The sequence below is a fragment of the Psammomys obesus genome, unplaced genomic scaffold, assembly GCF_907164565.1.
Source record: "Psammomys obesus unplaced genomic scaffold, mPsaObe1.curated_primary_1811, whole genome shotgun sequence".
In the NCBI taxonomy this organism is placed as follows: domain Eukaryota; kingdom Metazoa; phylum Chordata; class Mammalia; order Rodentia; family Muridae; genus Psammomys; species Psammomys obesus.
In genome coordinates this window covers 21888285-21907754 of record NW_026585797.1, presented here as the reverse complement: position 1 = coordinate 21907754, position 19470 = coordinate 21888285, and the positions used below count along the sequence as shown (strand labels likewise).

Below are 19470 nucleotides of genomic sequence, written 5' to 3'. Positions count from 1 at the left end.
CATCTGTGTACCTACTGAAGGATGTCTTGATTGCTCACAAGTTTTAGAACTGTGAAGAAAGTCACTATAAATATCCCTGTTCAGATTTTTGTGTGGACATTATTTTCGATTCATTTGGGGAAATATCAAACAGACTAATTGCTGGAGTGCGGTTATTTTTTTCCTACGAGTATGTTTAACTTTGTATGACAGTCCCCGTGTCTTCTGAGCTGGATGTAACATTTTGCTTTCCCAGCAGCACTGAATGGGAGAGTCTGTTGTTTAACCTTCTTCATGGATGCTGGTATTGTTAGAATTGGAGATCCAGGCCATTACAGACGCAGAATATCATGCTCAACTTTTCATATGGGTGTTGGGAATCCGAACTCAGATCTTCGTGGCTGAGCCTCAGTCACCTTACCCGCTTAACCATCCCCCCCCACCTGTCTTTTTGTTGAATTTTAAAGGTTCTTGCATATGATGGGTAATTGGTTCCTCTTCTGTGGCTTCCTTTTTTTATTTTCTGAAAGGTGCAGGAGTTTTTTTGTTCTAATATGGTCTAGCTTATCAGTTTGTTGTTTGCTGTTTGTTGTTTTATTTGTTCCACATAAGTGTATAGTTTACATTTTAGCCCAGGAGTCATCACCATCACCCAAAGATGTCTATATTTTCTCTTGTCTTATTTTTTAGGAAATTTATAATTTTTTTATTTTATGCTTAATTCTATGGTGCTTTTGTACTTTATTCCAATGTTAATTTTAAAAATCAATCTTAGGTTTTTATATACTTTTTTATTTTTTCAGAAGTTAAAAAATAGTGCAGAGTCTTCTTAACGTTTTATGTTACTGTGGTGTATCTGATGGGCTATTTGAATGAAACCTAACTTTATTCCAGCTTTTTTAGTTTGTACTTAGTGTTTTACCCTTCCAGGACTTCTTCCACCACGCCCACATCCTGTAGGAATCACATCTACTTTAGTTACTCTAGTTATCAACAGTCTGAAGGTGATTCAGGTATTTGAAAAGTCACACTTTGTGGAAACATATGAAACCATAAGCAGAGGGATAGAAAACTCTGGTATGTGGGAGTATGTGGGAGTAGGCTACACAGACAGTGCCTTAACAAGGGGTCCTGTGATTGGACCAGAGCTTTATCTATGCAATGGGGAAAACTTCCTATTCTCCAGTACCTCATGTCCTTTTTTAATTTATTTATTTTTAATTTATGTATACTGTTGTTCTTCCTGTATGTATGTCTGTGTGAGGGTATCAGATCTCCTGGAACTGTTGCAGACAGTTGTGAGCTTCCATGTGGGTGCTAGGGTTGAACCTGGGTCCTCTGGAAGAGCAGCTGGTGCCCTTAACCACTGAACCATCTCTCCAGCTCCCTAGTACCTACTGTCTTGGACTATAGTTTCATTGTGATAATTACCGGGCTGGGGCCAGGCCCATAGGAGTCATGGGGCTGTTGGCTTGAGGTCCAGTCTGAACACTGGGATTTTCACAAATGTGTCAGATGATTCTAATATCTCTAATGTTGAGATCCACTATGCTCCAAAAGTTGCCTTGCAGGTAAAGCTTCCATTCCTCTGTGTCTTAACCAATAGACACACAAACTTTCACTCCACATAGCTGGCGTTAACACCTGCCCTTTCGCCCTGAAGCGCTTATGTATTTTGTGTTCATTTTTAAAAGAGAAATCTACTTCCCTAACATTCCTGGCTAAAAAGATTGGTGTCAGAGCAGCTACAAGAAGTGTAGACAAATCCAAAAATCAGCACTGTCTTTGAAATTCTTTAAAACTGGATTAAAATGAGGCAACACTTATATTAAGTTAGGTACTTTCTTTGATAACTGCTTCCCTCATGCTTTATATTCTATGAGAAGACAATGCAAACATCCTGAATATCAAAATTTAGCTTAAGGTGGCTTTGTCTTCTATTGTCTGTTGAGAGTCAGGCTTAAAGAAACTGAAGCGCTTGCAAAGTAGCAGACTAGTTTTTCAATATTTAAGTGCCAGCCATGCCACGTGTTTGTGATGCTTTATTTTCAGTTTTAAAAAGTTAAACTTCAGGTTGCCCTTTACCTCCCCTCCTGTGTTTTTAAGGGGGAGAGGATATGGAGCAAATCATGTTGGTCGGGTTTGCACCTTTGAAAATCGACACAGGACATATTTAGAAAGGCATTCCCTGAGAGATGTCTCCCTCATCGTTCCACAGAACCAGGTGTCAGCTTCCTGTCTCTCTCCCTGTGTGCTGTTGGCCCAAGAGCTTGCCTGGAGAGTGAGTCACTGCCACTTAGATATACAGCAAAGGCAGTGTCTGAAGATGACCCTTGAAAATATCATGTAAATGATTAAATCTGAAATTTAATTATAGCAAGAACCCATATTAGTCTGCAAATTCAAAGGTAGATGGCATTTAAGCAATGTTGCCTATTCGGTAGTTAGATTTGCTCCATTAGATTCTTGTTTTAACGCAGAGAAGCCTGTAATGAAAGACAGTAGTAATATTCAACCAAGAAAATTATGTGCAGATTTTAAGAGGCATGGGGAGCTGCCACCTGGAGATAGACTATTCAGAAGTAAATTATGTCTTCATAGTGGTCAAGCATGCTGTCTGTATATAAATACTCTAACATAAATCAACAAAACCTAAGAACCAGGGGAAAACAATCTAGTTGAGTGAGTATAACATTTTCAAAAGATAATCAAAAGATATGTGTGGATGCATAAATCATTTTTGTAAAGGAATACTGGAAAGATTGCAGTAAACAAGCAGGCGATACAGAAGTAAGGAAAAAGAAGATCAAAGCAAGATTGCACAGCAATCTTAGAATCAGTAAGCGGTATTGGTCAACTAGTCAAAGGCTACACAATGGTAAAGAGGGAGGATGACTAAGAGATAGGAATGGCAATTTTCTAAAACAAAAGAGCACCCAGACTGAATCCAACAGGCAGCTCCCATCAGCTGTTACTGAGCATCCTCCATCAATAGAATTGCCAACAGCCTGTCCTGGGCAAACTTGTTCTTTGTAAGTTACAGCCCCTGAAGTTTGTCAGGAATGGTGACACCTGGTACTCTTAGGAATAAACAAAGGCAAGACACACTCCCAGCACTCAAAGGTGGAGATGATTCTAAATGATACCTGTGTCCACTGTCCAAGGTGACAGAGCATTTGTAGAAGACTTCCTTCACGGGGTTGTTTTGACCAGATGACTTAGCTACAGTATAATGAGACACAGTTTGAAATATCTTTATCTAAGTGATGTTCTGATGTAGACTTTGGAGTGCCTTCTAGTTTATAAAATGATTATAAGTGTACTTAATGTACAACTATTGCCTCTTCGCACTTCGGATGCTCTGCCTTTTTGGATATTTTCCTCATATACCTGGTTGTTGCCTATGCAATAGCACTTGGCACAGACAAAAAAAATCAAAGCCAATAAATCGATAGCTTGCCCCACCCCTCAGCTCCCAATCTGTGACTTCAAGTAGACCAACTAAGCTCCCCATACTTTCACTTCCGTCTTGTAGAAATGAAGCCCATGTTCTGATGTGTCCCCCATGGAAGGAAGGTAGCTGGGATGGAAAACGTTGTAAGCCCTTCTGAATATGCACAGAATACAGGGTTTGGCAGAGGCTGACTGTACAACTTGTCCTTTTGGTGTGTTGCTCCACCCAAGCTAGTGTGGAGAGAGGAAGTTAGTGTGGTGCCAGAGAGAGGAAGTTATTGTACGAGCCAAGGAGATTTACCCTAAGTAAGCCCTGAACTGAGTTTGAGGACTCCACCTATGCTAACTCTCTGCTGTGCCTTCTCCATCCTGCCATCACAATTCTGAGTCACTAAGAGGCTTGGAGATAGAATGTGGTGCCCCTTTGAATGGAGGGCCTCTTCCCTGGCTCTCCTCCCGAGTACTCAGCTGCAGTTCATAAGTAGAAGCTTCATGTGAGCGGTGAGAAATGCCCAGAAACCTGTTCTGCCATTCACACTCACTGGCAAGCCCAGCATCAGGCATATGGTCAGTCTGAATGGCATTGGGATTCCTCCAGCAGGCTTTAGCACTTTAGAAGGGTGGCTGGCTTGATTATTTTTATACTAGCCAATGAGCCAACATTTTAGACCCTCTGCAATTTGCCACAGACCGTGATTGCTTTTCTCAGGAATAAAAGAAGTGATACAGATCCTAGCACTCAAAGGTGGAAATTAGACAGATAAGACAAATTGTCTAACAATGACAACAGGCTTTGTGAGGAAAATTGTTTAGTTGCCTCTTTAACCATATTCAGGAACTATTTTAAATTAGGCCACATACCAAGAGAGAGATACAAAAAAGATGAACATAACAGACCCAAGCTTGCCTTCATAGTACTTACATTTTAGAGGTAAGGGGAAGTCATTAAGAGGGTAAGTCAGTTATTTACCCATTATAGTAAATGTGATTCTAAAATATGCTGGGCTATCAAGGAAACATTAGTTTACAGTGAATGTGGAGACCAAGTTAAGAACCCTGTCATCAGGCATGCTAAGAAGAGGAAAAATTAAAGGGAATGGATAAATGAAGGTAAAGTCTGTGAATGTATTAAGGAGAAGCTCATTCTGGGCAGAGACAATAAGAAACAAGGGGATCCAAAGCTATGAAGAGAAACTCATAGCTTACATGATGTACTGAAAGGGAGCCAAGAAGAGTCATCCCACAAGGCCTTAGTGGTTATTTTGTTAATATGTTTCTACTCAAGAGTGACATGCTGAAATACTAGCATTAGGTGAACTCAAAGTATTAATGAAGTCTCTTACACAACACCCCATACATGCAGTAACTCAGAAGAATAACACAATGGATACGTTCTTGGCCATCTAAAGAAAAGAGAGAGCACACTGATTAACATTTTAAAGAATTAGCTGTATCAAATTCTTAAGGACTAGTGAACCTGATTGTGTGACTATATTAGTAATATAGAAAAGATATTGTTAAGGCAAAAAGTGAACTTTAAGTCAAAAATATTATTTTTTTTGTGTAGTAAAATATACTGGTGCTGTTGGATACTTTCATTCATAAGATATTGGAGGATGACCATATTTCATTCTGGTTTTCTGTGACATGCAAACATAGGTACTGGAGGGTAGAATAAGGGTACAGTTTAGACTACAGAAGCTTGTAATAGATTTTCGGTTGTCAGTATCATAACAGATTACCACAGTTAGCAGTAAAAAGTAACATTGAAGAAATGTGCATGTATGTTGCACATTCTTGATTGCATAAGTGTGTGGGTGTGCATGCCTGTGTGTGTGTGTGTGTGTGTGTGTGTGTAAAGTTATTTGACCTATTCAAGCCTTGACTATAAATACCTAGAGTTTATTTAAAAGAAATCACTGGGGCACACTTATAACAATTACCACAGTAGCAGGTATTTGAGATACTTAGAAATTATATGCACAGGTTACTTCCAAAAAGAATTGTCAAAAATGTAAAAGAAAAACAATCCTATTATTAACATTTCAGAAAAATAAGTCAGAAAATTAAGTACAGTAGTTAGTACTCTCTGGGCCATTGCTGCCTGCTACAAACAGGGGTTTTAAATTGCTCCAATGGATTCTTTCCTTTTCATCCTTGTAATAGGAACACTTGCAAATTTTAAAACCTGCAAGTAACAATAGTTGGACTTCAGATTCCCCCATGAATATAACCTATTACTGCCTCTCCTGGGGCAGAGCTTGGGGATGTGTATGTGGAGGGGAAGGAAATAAAATGCTGGCCAGTTCCTGTGCCATCTCCTGCCATGTTTGGTGCTGGCTGTTTAAAATCTACTAAAACTCACTTCCCCCTGAGGGGAGGAGCAGCCTTACCAGGTCATGGAGGAAGACAATGCAGCCACTCCTGGTGAGACCTGATAGACTAGGATCAGAAGGAAGGAGAGGAAGACCTCTCCTATCAGTGAACTTGGGGAGGGGCATGTGTGGAGAAGGGGGAGGGAGTGTGGGATTGGGAGGGGAGGAGGGAAGAGGCCATGGGGAGATACAAAGTGAGTAATAAAGTGTAATTAATAAAAATTAAAATAAAAATGATAAAAAAGAAAATAATAATAATAATGACAAAAAATCTACTAAAATATCAGAAGTGGGAGAAGACAGGGAACAGGACAGGACCTTACCACAGAGGGCCTCTGAAAGAATCTACCCAGCAAGGTATCAAAGCAGATGCTGAGATTCATAGCCAAACCTTGGGCAGAGTGCCGGGAATCTTATGGAAGATGGGGGAGATAGAAAAACCTGGAGGGAATAGGAGCTTCACAAGGAGAACAACATAGCCAAAAATCCTGGGCTCAGGGGGTTCTGTAGAGACTGATGCTCCAACTAAAGACCATGCTTGGAGAGGACCTGGATCCTCTGCTGAGATGTAGCCCATAGGCAGCTCAATCTCCAAGTGGGTACCCTAGTAAGGGGAGCAGGGTCTGTCTCTGACTTGAATGAAGTGGCTGGCTCTTTGATCACCTCTCCCCCTGGGGGGAGGCAGCCTTGCCAGTCCACAGAGGAAGAGGATGCAGCCAGTCCTGATGAGACCTGATAGGCAAGGGTCAGATAGTAGGGGAGGAGGACCTCCCCTATCAATGGACTAGGGAAAGGGCTTAGGAGGAAAAGAGGGAGGGAGTGTGGGACTGGCAGGATACAAGGGAGGGAGCTACAGCTGGGATACAAAGTGAATAAATTGAAATAAGTAATAAATAATTTTTAAGAAAATAAATAAATAAATGAAATCTACTTTTGTATTCATAAAAGGATTAATTCTCTGGTCATTACTAGAATGAAAGCACTCAAGTACAAGACTGTGCAGTGATTCTCAACATTCCTCCTGCGGTGACCCTTTAATACAGTTCCTCATGGTTAGGTGAGCCCTAACCATATAGTTATTTTTGTTGCCACTTCATAACTGTAATTTTGCTACTGTTAGGAATCCTAATGTAAATATATGATATGCAGGATGATCTTAAGAGACCCCTGTGAAAAAGTCATTCAAGCCCCAAAAGGGTCATTTGGCCAACCTCCCAAAGGGGTTGAGAGCCACTGCTACAGAGTGTTTCAACTACGCAAACAAGAACATTATGAAAGATCGCACAGAGGCACAGTTAGATTCTGCGATTCAATGTCAGTAACCAGATTCCTAGCATCTTTGAACAAAAGAGAAATCCTATTACATAAAGAGACAAAATTTATGCCCATTCCATTGTTATCGAAACCTTGTATTTTTATTGGAGGAATATTTAACATCATCCTTTTTGTATTTGATCATATTGTGTCTTCATTGAACACATCAAATGCATCCATTGTGTCAAAGGCACTTCTAATGCGAACAAAAATGGGTATATTATAGGCTATGCATTGGAAGGGATTCACTTTTTGACTCTAGTGTATAATCCAGATATTAGCAGTCACACTTCTGGTGGTGTCATATGGGAAAGCAAGTATTAATTCTGCCTTAATGTTTTCCTGGCATTTTTGGCATGTTACAGAACAGGCATTTACTACTGAGTAGCCTAGTACTGCCCGCCCCCTCTGTTTCTTAATTAACATATTGATCTAAACTGAATCCATAGGATCAAGCTTATTGAGACAGATGGCCAGTTCCTCCCTCAAGAGGTCATTGCTGTATACCACATGGTTTCCGAACGTAAAATACAAACAAACCTTCAGCATGTGGAGGGAGGCTGAGGGTTCCATTAAAGCCGGTTGGCGTTGGAGCCCTGAAGCTACTTCAAAATAACTGTGTTTTAACACTTCTGTGTGACCACATATAACAGGGACTTTAGTGGGACTAAATGCAGCTCTCTGATTTCCAGTTAATGGAAAAGGGATAAAGTTTAATTGTATACTTGAGCACAGGGTGTCATTGACAGTACATCTGATCAATAATTCATCGATTGCCTTTGGCTCAAAGTAAAATTTGAAAGAAAATGTAGCCAGAGGGGGTTGAGCTAGCACTGATTTCATCATCTCTATTAATTATGCTTTTCTGAAATTTGGATCATTAGGCGACCAAAGTGACAGCAGATGGCGAGCAAACAGGACAAGATGCCGAGAGGACCAACACAAGAGCAAAATCCTTAGAAGAATTCATGAAAGAGCTTCTCCAGGACGCAGAAGGTATTAGAAAATCACATTTTAACTTTTGTTTTTCTCTTACAGAAAAACTGAAAGAAGGAATTGCATGGGACTGGAATTCCCCCTGAAATTTCTAAATTCAAGTTTTAGATTTAAAAAAAGTGTTTTGGTTGAAATATTCAGGGTCATGATTAGCTGAAACCTACAGCCTACAGTGTTAAGTACACAATGGCAGGTGATAAACTCATGATTATGGGTGTAGAATAGGAATAAATTCTAGGATGTTTAAATAATTCGTTGAAAACCTATGCGCTGATATTTTTTTAATCAGGGCATTTAAAACTTGTTAATTCCTTTTTAAAAGTTATTTTCACCATTCCATTTGGTACATGAACACTGTTCTTTAATTTCTCAAAATGGTCCTTCAAGTACTTGGTACGAGTTGGGAGAGAACATCTGTTGCTTGGGATTTGGCTACGTGAGTTCACCAGAGGCTCCCTGGCATCCAGTCCACAGTTCCCTAGGAATTAGTTCTTGGCATCTCCCAATGTGACTGAGAATTAAAGTGGAAGCCACTTCTTTGGGCAAAAGCCCAGACTAAGAAGCCCTGAGCTCTTCAGTCTCTTTAAATAAACGTTAAATATTCATGCATGTTCAGGAGATTCAAAGAGTGGTTTTTTTTTTCTTTTGCCTCTAAAATGTTAAACATCTTCATTGTTCTACAATGCTGTGAACTCTTGCTATTTTGCTTTGTAATATAGAATATATAGGGGATGTGACATAAACTTCAAGGTAAATCCTGACTGGTGGTCCAGCATCAATAATGACCGACTCATTCCCTGGAGCAGCGTTCCAGAGGGGGCTGCTCTGAAACAGAACAAGTTACTTTCTCCAGCAAAGTATCTCAGTTAACTCACAGGGCTGCACGCTCTGGTCCATGAAACTATTGTGTTCTCCCTGGCATTATTTTCCACTGATGCTGTTTGAAGATGCTTCCAAAACAACAAATGTATGATAGAAAGTCACTTTCCTCGGGGGAATCTCTAAATGTAACTTCTCCCATCTTCTGTCTGAAGTCTCCAACACTCAACACCCAACAGCCTCCTCGAGACTCATTTCAAAATCATTTCGGCTTTGTCGTGTGGGTCAGTGACTAAGAGAACTTGCTGTTCTTGTCAAAGACTCAAAATGGATTCCCAGCGCTCACATCAGACAGCACAAAAACCTCCTGCAGCTCCAGTGGCAGAGGTGCAATGCCTTGTCCCAGCCTGTAAGAGCACCTACATGCATGTGGTGCGTTCATACAAACACCCAAGGCACATGCATACATAAATAAAATTAAAACAAAATAATATTTAAAAAAAAAAACATAACAACTTGTTTGTAAACACACCTGCTCATATGGCCTAGTGGACACCAGGGTCAGCACAGCTTGCTTTCTTCTTAGTAAGTCCTTCCACCTCCATCCCACAGAGACACACAAATAAAAGTTCTGGTTTGGTCAACATGGGCTTTTTGTTGGTTTGTTTGTTTGTTTTTCTGGATACTATCTTACAGCCTGTGCATAACATGAAGTCACCAATAGGGCAGCATAAAGAGAGTACTCAGCCATATCTGTCGGCCTGTATACCAGATGAAAAGGCACTGCCACTCACCAGAGATTTCTCTCATTCTCTACATTGTGCTTTGGTCAGATGATCTGCGTGTATCTGTGCAGCTAGTGTACCATTTTCTAATTCATGTAAGATGTCATGTGGTAAAGCCGTGTCTGAGGAAACAGGAACATGGCTTATTTCTGCCAGCAGACACTATTTGATAGAATTAATGCGATTCTTACAATTAAATGAAAGTTCAAATTTGTGTATGCTGTGCCAGAATTATGCTAAAATCTAGCTGAGATGCACTATGAGATGTGCTACAAATGGCTTGACAGTTTAGGGAAGAGGAGATAAAAGAAAAGGAGATGAGGAGGGAAGACAATTAAGAGAAAGGAAAGAGAGAAAAGGAATTGCCTAAAGATTAAATAGGTTATACTACATAGTCACACTTTTTTCACCTTCACTTAAACTTCAGTTGTGGGGTAATCAGGAGTAGTTTTGTATTTTCTTAGTGGCAGTAAATTGCTGTGGGAAAATGAATGCTCCAGCCTGACATTTGTCTGTCTCAGTTTTGTTTAGATAGACGAAGTGCTCATCTATCATAATGTCTTCCACTATAAGTCATGGCCTCTTCACAGATAATCAACTTCTATTCAGCCTCACTGTATTTTTATATCTACTGGAATTTTATATCTACTATGCCGTGACTTTTGATCAGATCAAAAGTGAGCTACATTTCATCTGCTGAGCTAGAATTAATGGAGGACAGAGATCAACCCCATTAGTGTTTATATCTTGACTTATAGTAGGAATTAATTAATAGTACACACCTTCTGTGGCTATTTCTCAGGACAGACTAACAAGTTTCATTCCTGATAAACTTACTCATAAAAGGGTTTTTTGGATTTAATATGGAGAGCATATTGGCTTCCTCCGAGGAGCTGGCTTGTTTTTTCGAGTGCTCCCTACTTCTCTTAAGAAAGCCCCATTTGTTCTTTGCTGTGCTTTAGCTGCTGTCATGATTTGTAGCTGATTTAGGAAATTTTAGAACAAACAGTGTGGCCTGACTTTCTATCTAGAAACATTTCCCTCATGCTCATTTTCCCTTTTCCTCTTATTTCCTTTTATGTCGATTTTATCTTGTTTTTAAAATGCTCTAATTACCATAAAACCCTCTTCCTAAATAAGGTTGAAATAAGTAACATCAATTCAAGCAACATATTTTACAAGTATTTCCAACTCTGTAGGAAATATCTTGAAAGGGATACTATATAAGTTGGAATAAAGGATTAAATAACCTGTTGGTCTTTAGTGTAAAATCTGATCTCACCTATATAAGCAGTAGAAGGGTCAAACCTTACCTGCTCAACTTTTTCTCAGTGCTAGGGATCGAGCTGAGGGCCTAGTGTATGCCCTGCGATGTTCTACCCCTGACCTCTGATCTGAGCCCCTCATCAGTTTCTTACAGCCATTTTGGGGTACCCCATTAATTTCCTTAGTTTTCACACACCACTTTAATTGAAAAGAAATGGTATACATATTCCCAAGGATGCACCTGGGGTCTGTGGTCCCTCATTCTCATTCTCTGATCATTCTTTTCCAACCAAATTCTTCTCTGCAGGGATTTATCTTTGAGAACAGATATAAAAGACATGGTAAGATCCCAAGGCTCCACCTTTACCTAATATCACACAGAAATTAAAATTTGGATTATGATTTTTGAAGGGGAAAAAACATTCTGCCTTTAGCTTTGACAATCAGGAACAAGTATTGGCTGCAGCAACTTTCTAACTGAACACTTATAAGGAAAATGGGATGATTTAGAAAGTGCAGGTGACACAGGCGCACCTTCAGTGGTCTTTATACCCCAGCAACCACCAGAGGCATCTGGAGGACGCAGTCAAACACCCAGACTTTTTTTGCCTCAGTTGTGCTGTGGTGGAGCCTGGGAATCTGTACTTCATTTGGAAGGAGGAAGAGGAGGTGGGAAGAGAAGAGGAGAAGAGAAGAGGTAAAGCTCCGGGCTGCCTCTGCTGCCCCTAGATGGGGTGCCACATTTCAGAGCTACCCAGTCAAAGCTCACCCTGGCTGCTGTGTGCACCTGACTGGGGAGCCCTGCCCACTGCAAATCTGAAAACTCTCTCCACTAAAGAAAGTTCAAGATTGATTACATTTTAAAGAGGTCTTCAGATACACTTCTATATGTTAGCATATATCTCCTGGGCAGGCCACACTCTTCACTCTGAGGATTTTCATGGGTAATATTATGGAAATATATATTCCACAGACAAAGAACTTGAGAAAATATCTCCCTTCAGCTCACCAAATTAATGTCCCATAGAACACTCTTCCAAGAGCGTGAGGCTAAAATGAATGATAGAGCTCTGTAAGTGTTTCAATTCACCAAGTTTTTAAACTTTTATTTGACAGAAAATTCTTTCTCCAAATGAAATCTTGCCCAGAACAGCAACCTATCAAGCAGTTTCTTGGCAGAACAGACATCATCTGTAGAGTACTTGAAAGCACCTGGAGAATGCTAATATTCCAAAGAGCATAGCTCGAAACCCCATTTAACACATAGTAAGCACAGACTCCTGGGAGGGACTTTACTGGTGAAGGCATCTTTCCAGCCTAATCCATTTCTCTAGACTGGTGCTCTTCCTTCCTTTAAAGCTTGAAGATGAGAAAGCTGTAGAAATGTAAGGGCAGGTCCATGTTCAGTGAACTCATGGCCAATAGTGTTTCCATTCTCAGTATTCTAAAACTGACTGGATATGACTGGTTAATAGTGCAAAAGATCTTGTGACATTAAACCATACACCTCCTATTTTTACCTCTTACCGGAAGATAGTGTGAGTCTGTTCTGTATTCATGTGCCCTTCATTCAAGACTAGACACACAACACTTTAATTATTATGTTTTCTCAAAAGTTTAGCATGGAAACTATGTCACATTTTCTTCTTTGTTGCTGCCTGTCATGGTACCTGCCTCTGGTTCTCAGCAGGAACTCCCAGGAGATGGTAAGAGGACCAGATGTTGAATGCCAGTTTTGCATGTGACATCCCTGTTGCTTAATTTACAAAATTTGTCTCACCCCCTGCAGCTGTAAATGAGAAAGCTGTAAAGCTAAATGAAACGTTAGGAAGTCAAGACAGGACTGCAGAAAGAAACTTGCAAGAGCTTCAGAAGGAAATCGATCGGATGCTGAAGGAACTCAGAAGTAAAGATCTACAGACACAGAAGGAAGTTGCCGAGGATGAGCTGGTGTGAGTAGACATTCTGGGGGATTTCCGTTGGATCTATTGGAAGGCATTATCAAGCCTTTCCTGTTTCTATCCCGTAGGGGAGCGGAACACAGTTTCTTTATTTGGGGATGTTTGCTTCTTATTCATTTTTCATGTCTTCATTTAGTTCTACCTACTTTGCTCAATGAAAAGCCCGTTTTGCCTATATATAAAATAATAAGTAAATGAACATTAGGCTGTAATCTTTTGTAACTAGGCCGACTGGCTTGCTTTGTTAGTTAGTGGTATAGAAATGTTTGCTCTATCAATAAGCTCAAAAGCCTGAAGATGGGAGTTGGTTACTAGGTACTTGTTTTACACATACAGTGCCTGACTTTGTAAACTGGATGTGAAGACATACCTCCAATCCCAGCACTGTGAGACAGAGACAGGAGGATCCAAAGTTCATGGTCATCCTTGTTCACATAGCAAATCAAAGGCCAACATGAAACCCTGTCTCCTAGGAGAAGGAGAAGGGGAGAAGGGAAAAGGGAGCAGCAGAAGGAGAAGAAAAGAGGGGAAAAGAGAAGGGGAAAAGGATAAGGAAGAAGAGGAGTACTGGACCACCTACTTAATAGAGTCACACAGCCAATGCCATCATTACTTTACCATTATAGGAAATCTTGGTAGGGCAAGTCAAGGACTTTACAGACTGCTGAACTGTAAGGAAAGGTAGAGTTGATCAAAATTATGGCATTATGTTAGCATGGCAAAAACGGGAGGTTTCTCTCTACAATTACAAAGCAAAGATGTCAACAGTCACTGCATATAATCAGAGAAAGTATTTCATTGTATTGGGACAGCTCCCATTTTGCTTTTGCATGTGCAGTGATATACAAATTTTCCTTTCATCAGTCACACTGTGACCATGGCATGAGACCCTAAACGATTAAAAAAAAAATGTAAGCTTACTTAAGAAACTTAACAGGTGTTTTCTTAATTTCAATTAAAATTTCTGCTACAATCAGATACCCATTCACCTTGACTTGATGCATCATGAATCTGTCGGTATGTTTCTGTGTATTTTTAACTTTTTAATATTAGCATCTCCTTGTCACATAGCTTAAGATAAGCAAACCCTTATGATGGACAGTGATGCCATTTTGTACACATGGGCTGGGGGCATTTGCAGGGCAGCAGAAGGCCTTCTAAAGCGGGTGAACAAGGTGTTTGGAGAGCCCAGAGCTCAAAATGAAGAACTGGAAAAGGATCTCCGGGAGAAACTGGCAGGTTATAAGAACAAACTCGATGATGCTTGGGATCTACTGAGAGAAGCCACAGAGAAAACACGAGATGCTAATCGCCTGTCTGCTGTCAACCAAAAAAACATGACCATTTTGGAGGTGAGAGCTAGGGGCCTTGTCATCCTGTCTCGGGGATGGGGGCAGGCTGGATACATCTAGAATAGCGAAGTTGACGTGAGTTTACAAAGGTCAATACTATGGTTCTGAAGGTCTCCCAAGACCTTCATAGTAAGCGTGTGCATGTGTATGTGTGTCTGCCTGTCAGTCTGTGTCTGTCTGTCTATGTGTCCTTAATGGTCATCTCCCACTGAGTCAGTCACAACCGGATCACTCAAAGGACAGAAAGTTTATAATTACGACATGGAAGAAGCCCTGTCCTGACAGACAGGGAATCTTCCTGTCATTGACAAGTGCATTACCACCTAGAAATCTAGATGGGGTCAATCCATTCCCTAGCTCTACAATGAGCACATTAGAATGGAACATTCACAGAGGACTGCAAAACCCTAGTGTCATACATTTTTTACAGTTCAGCTACTTACCTCAAAAGCTGAGCTCAGAGACCTGGTTGCCAGCAGTTACTGAGGTTCCCTGTGCTTTGTGAAGAAGCTGAGTATATGAGAAAACAGAGAGACCAGAGCTACCAGAGCTACAGAACCTTCACTCCCTACTGCTCTGGAAGGTGTTTAAAGACAATGACTTTTTAATTATTTTTTAATTATTTTATTTTTATTAATTACAGTTTATTTACTTTGTATCACCCCTGCACCTCCCTCTCTCCTCCCCTCCCAATTCCACCCTCCTTCCCCTTTCTCCACAAATGCCCCTTCCCCAGTCGGCTGATAAGGTAGGTCCTTGTCCCTTTCCTTCTTATCCTAGTCTATAAGGTCTCATCAGGAGTGGCTGCATTGTCTTCCTCTGTGGACTGGTAAGGCTGATTCCCCCATCAGGAGGAGATGATCAAAGAGCAGGCCAATCAGTTCATGTCAGAGACAGTCCCTTTCCCCATTATCATGGACCCCCTTGGACACTGAACTGCCATGGACTACCTCTGTGCAGGGGTTCCAGGCCATCTCCATTAGTGGTCCTTGGCTGGAGTATCAGTCTCAGAAAAGACCCTTGTGCCCAGAATTTTTGGATCTGTTCCTCTCCTTGTGGAGCTCCTGTCCCCTTCAGGTCTTAATATCTCCCGCTTCTTTCATAAGATTCCCTGCACTCTGCCCAAAGTTTGGCTATGAGTCTCAGCTTCTGCCTCGATACCCTGCAGGGTAAAGCCTTTCAGAGGCCTTCTGTGGTAGGCTCCTGTCCTATTCCTTGTTTTCTCCCTCCTCTGATGACCATCCTCTTTGCCTTTCTGAATGGAGATTGAACATCTTAGCCAGAGTCCTCCTTCTTGATTAGCTTCCTTAGGTGTACAGATTTTAGTAGATGTATCCAGGTCTAATATCCACTTATGAGTGAGTATGTACCATGTGTGTCTTTCTGCTTCTGGGATAGCTGACTCAGGATGATCTTTTCCAGTTCTCACCATTTACCTGCAAATTTCATGATTTCCTTGTTTTTTACTGTTGAGTAATATTCCATTTTGTAGATGTACACAATTTCTGAATCCATTCCTCAACTGAGGAGTATCTGGGCTGTTTCCAGCTTCTGGCTGTTATAAATAAAGCTGCTACAAACATGGTTGAGCAGATGTCCTCGTTGCGTTCATAAGGGAGATTGGCCTGAAATTTTCTTTCTTTGTTGGGTCTTTGTGAAGTTTAGGTACCAAGGTGATATGGCTTCATAGAATGAGTTTGGTAGTGTGCCTTCTGTTTGTATTTTGTGGAATAGTTTGAAGAGAATTGGAGTTAGCTCTTCTTTGAAGGATTAGTAGAATTCTGCACTGTAACCATCTGGCCCTGGGCTTTTTTTTGGGGGGGGGGGGGAATGGGAAACTTTTGATGACCGCTTCTATTTCCTTAGGGGATATAGGACTATTTAATTGATTTACCTGGTCTTGCTAAGTGGAATAGATCCAGAAAATTGTCCATTTTATTTAGATTTTCAAATTTTGTAGCATATAGACTTTTGAAGTAAGTTCTAATGATTGTTTGGATTTCCTCAGTGTCTGTTGTTATGTCCCCTTTTCATTTCTGATTTTGTTAATTTAGATAGTGTCTCTCTGCCTTTTAATTAATTTGGCTAAGGGTTTGTCTATCTTGTTGATTTTCTCAAAGAACCAGCTCTTGGATTCATTGAATTGTTTTATTTTTTTCTAATTTATTGACTTCAGCTCTGAGTTTGATTATTACCAGCCACCTACTCCTCCTTGGTGTGTCTGCTTCTTTTTTCTCTAGGGCTTTTAGGTGAGCCATTAAATTGCTTGAATGAGATGTTTCGAATTTCTTCTTGAAGACACTTAGTGCTGTGAACTTTTCTCTTAGCACTGCTTTCATCGTGTCCCATAAGTTTGGGTATGTTGTGCCTTCATTTTCATTGTGTGGAGGCTTTTTGCTATTTCTGTTGTTGTTGATGTCCAGCTTTAGACCATGGTGATCAAGTATACAAGGGATTGTTTCAATCTTCTTGTATCTGTTCAGGCTTTCTTTGTGACCAACTATATAGTCTATTTTGAAGAAGGTTCCATGAGGTACTGAGAAGAAGGTAAATTGTTTTGTGTTTGGGTGAAAGGTTCACTTGATGAGTATAATGTCCTTCCCCATCTCTTTTGATTAATTTTGGTTGAAAGTCTATTTTATTAGATATTAGAATGGCTGCTCCTGCTTGCTTCCTGTGTCCATTTGCTTAGAAAACCGTCTTCCAGCCCTTTACTCTCAGGTAATGTCTATCTTTGTGACTTAGGTATGTTTTTTGTATGCAACAAATTGTTGGGTCTTGTTTATGAACTTTTCTCTTAGCACTGCTTTCATCGTGTCCCATAAGTTTGGGTATGTTGTGTCTTCATTTTCATTGAGTTCTAGAAAGGCTTTAATTTCTTTCTTTATTTCTTCCCTGACCCAGCTGTCATTTAGTAACAAGTTGTTCAGTTTCCATGAGTGTGTAGGCTTTTTGCTATTTCTGTGCCTTTTTATTGGATAATTGAGTCCATTGATGTTGAGAGAGATTAATGACCAGTGGCTGTTAGATCCTTTGATATTGATGTTGGCTATGGTAGTGTGTTTGTAAGTTTGGCTTCTTTTTGTTTTGCTGTAGTGAGGTTATTTATTTCCTGTATTTTCTTGAAAGTAGTTAGTTTTCTTGGGTTGTATTTTTCCTTCTAGTATCTTCTGTAATGCTGGATTTGTGTGTAGGTATTGTTGAAATTTGTTTTTGTCGTGGAAAATCTTTTCTCTGTCTATAAGGACTGAGAGTTTTGCTGGGTATAGTAGCCTGGGATGACATCTATGTTCTCTCAGGGTCTGCATGATATCTGTCCAGGTTCTCTGGCTTTCATAGTTTCTGTTGAGAAGTCAGGTGTGATTCTGATGGGTTTGAAATTATATGTTACTTGGTCTTTTTCCCTTGCAGCTTTTAGTATTTTTTCTTTATTCTGTATATTTACTGTTTTGATTATTATGTGGCAGGAGGATTTTCTTTTCTGGTCTAACTTATTAGGTGTTCTGTAGGTCCCTTGTATTCTTATAGGCCTCTTCTTTAAGTTGGGGAAATTTTCTTCTATGATTTTGTTGAAAATATTTTCTGGGCCTTGGAGATGGGAATCTTCTTTTTCCTCTATTCCTATTATTCTTAGGTTTTGTCTTTTCATGTTGTCTTGTATTTCTTGGATGGTTTGTGTGAGGAATTTTTTAGATTTATTATTTTCTCTGACAGATACATCGATTTCTTCCATCATGTCCACACCTGAGATTCTTTCTTCCATCTCTTGTAGTCTGTTGGTTATTTTTACCTCTCTAGTGTGTGTTTTCTTTCCTAAGTTCTCCCTCTCCATGATTTCCTCCATTTGTGTTTTCTTTAATTTTTCCCAATTCTATCTCCAGATCTTGAACCGTTTCGTTGATTTCCTTACTGACTGTATTATCCTGTTTTTCCTTCAATTCCTTTGCCTGTTTGTTTGAACATTCCTCTGCTTCTTTTATTTCTTTCAGTGATATGATCATTTCCTCTCTGAAAGCCACAAACTTTTTGCCTGCATCTTCCTGTATTTCTTATGGATGGTCATAATTTGTTTGATTTTATCTTCCTCTAATTCTTTACGCATTTCATTTGTTTCCTTCATTAACCTCTTCATAAGCATAGGTGTAAGGTCATCTTCTTGAATTTCACTTATGTGAGGGTGTACAGGGCTACTTGCCCCTGGATACCTGGGTTCTGGGGATGCCATACTGCTTTGCCTTTTGTTGGCCGTGCTTTTTCGTTGGACTCTACCCATCTGGCTGTCTCAGGTGTTGTCTGTTAATTTCTGGTGTCTGCTGGAGTCCTGGGGTGGGAGAATCCCCTTGGCAGGTTTCTGAAGGAGATCTCCTCAGCTTTTTGAGTATGGTCAACTGAATGGTGGTGCTTTTTAGGAATTGTCACAGTTCACCTCAGACATATGGACCTGGGTGGTTACTGTGGTGTTCAGGAAGGCTCTCCTCTCATCAGGAGAAGCCCTGGAGATGATTGTCCTGCTGCTGGGTTTTTTGCTCTGAGTTTAGTGAGCTGCTGCTGCTGCTGCTGCTGCTGCTGCTAAAATGTACTTGCTTGGTGAAGCCCTTGTGAAGAACCGTGCAGTCCCATGGTTTCGCCAGTTTAGCTAGAGATAACTGGTCGCAACTTGGAGCACTATCTGAGGGCTGCTCCAATGGCTCTCAGGCTTTTGTAGGTCTGACGTTGGAGCGGTGTGCCCCAGTACCCTAGCCGTAATCATAATCAATGACTGGTGAGCATGACACTCATGCCTGCAGTAGAAGGCCAGAGCTTAGGGCCCGTTGGAACCCAGAAACTTTTCTGGTGTCCTGAGGGTTGGAACCAATGTTTTCCCTGAGTCTGCAGTGTTTGGAGGTTTGCAGGTCTGCCTGCGAGTAGAGCAAGCAGGCACAGGCTCGTGGCTCCGCTTTGATGGCAACTGAGCGACTGGGTGCCTGAATGCCCAGCACTTGCATCAAGCCAGGGACTTTTCCCAAGAACTTTTTCTTGGGGAGGGTGTCAGCTGAGTGCTCTGAGGTCAGACCTGCTATTCCCCTCACTGTGGGCTTCTATCCGACAGAGAAACTCAGTCTCTGGTGCCTTGGGGCCCTCAGTTCTGTCTGGGACGGTGAGTCCAGCACACAGGCAGGACTCTGCCTTA

General features: G+C 40.7%; 1 protein-coding gene across 1 annotated transcript in view; it reads left to right on the top strand.

Annotated features, from left to right (window-relative positions):
• Nucleotides 1-19470, top strand: part of Lama2 (laminin subunit alpha 2) — a 602337-nt gene that overhangs the window by 452222 nt on the left and 130645 nt on the right. Inside the window, exons 35-37 of the mRNA XM_055599236.1 lie at nucleotides 8006-8117; nucleotides 12777-12939; nucleotides 14090-14300. Of these exons, the coding sequence (XP_055455211.1) occupies nucleotides 8006-8117; nucleotides 12777-12939; nucleotides 14090-14300 (486 nt within the window). The remainder of the gene's footprint in view (nucleotides 1-8005; nucleotides 8118-12776; nucleotides 12940-14089; nucleotides 14301-19470) is intronic.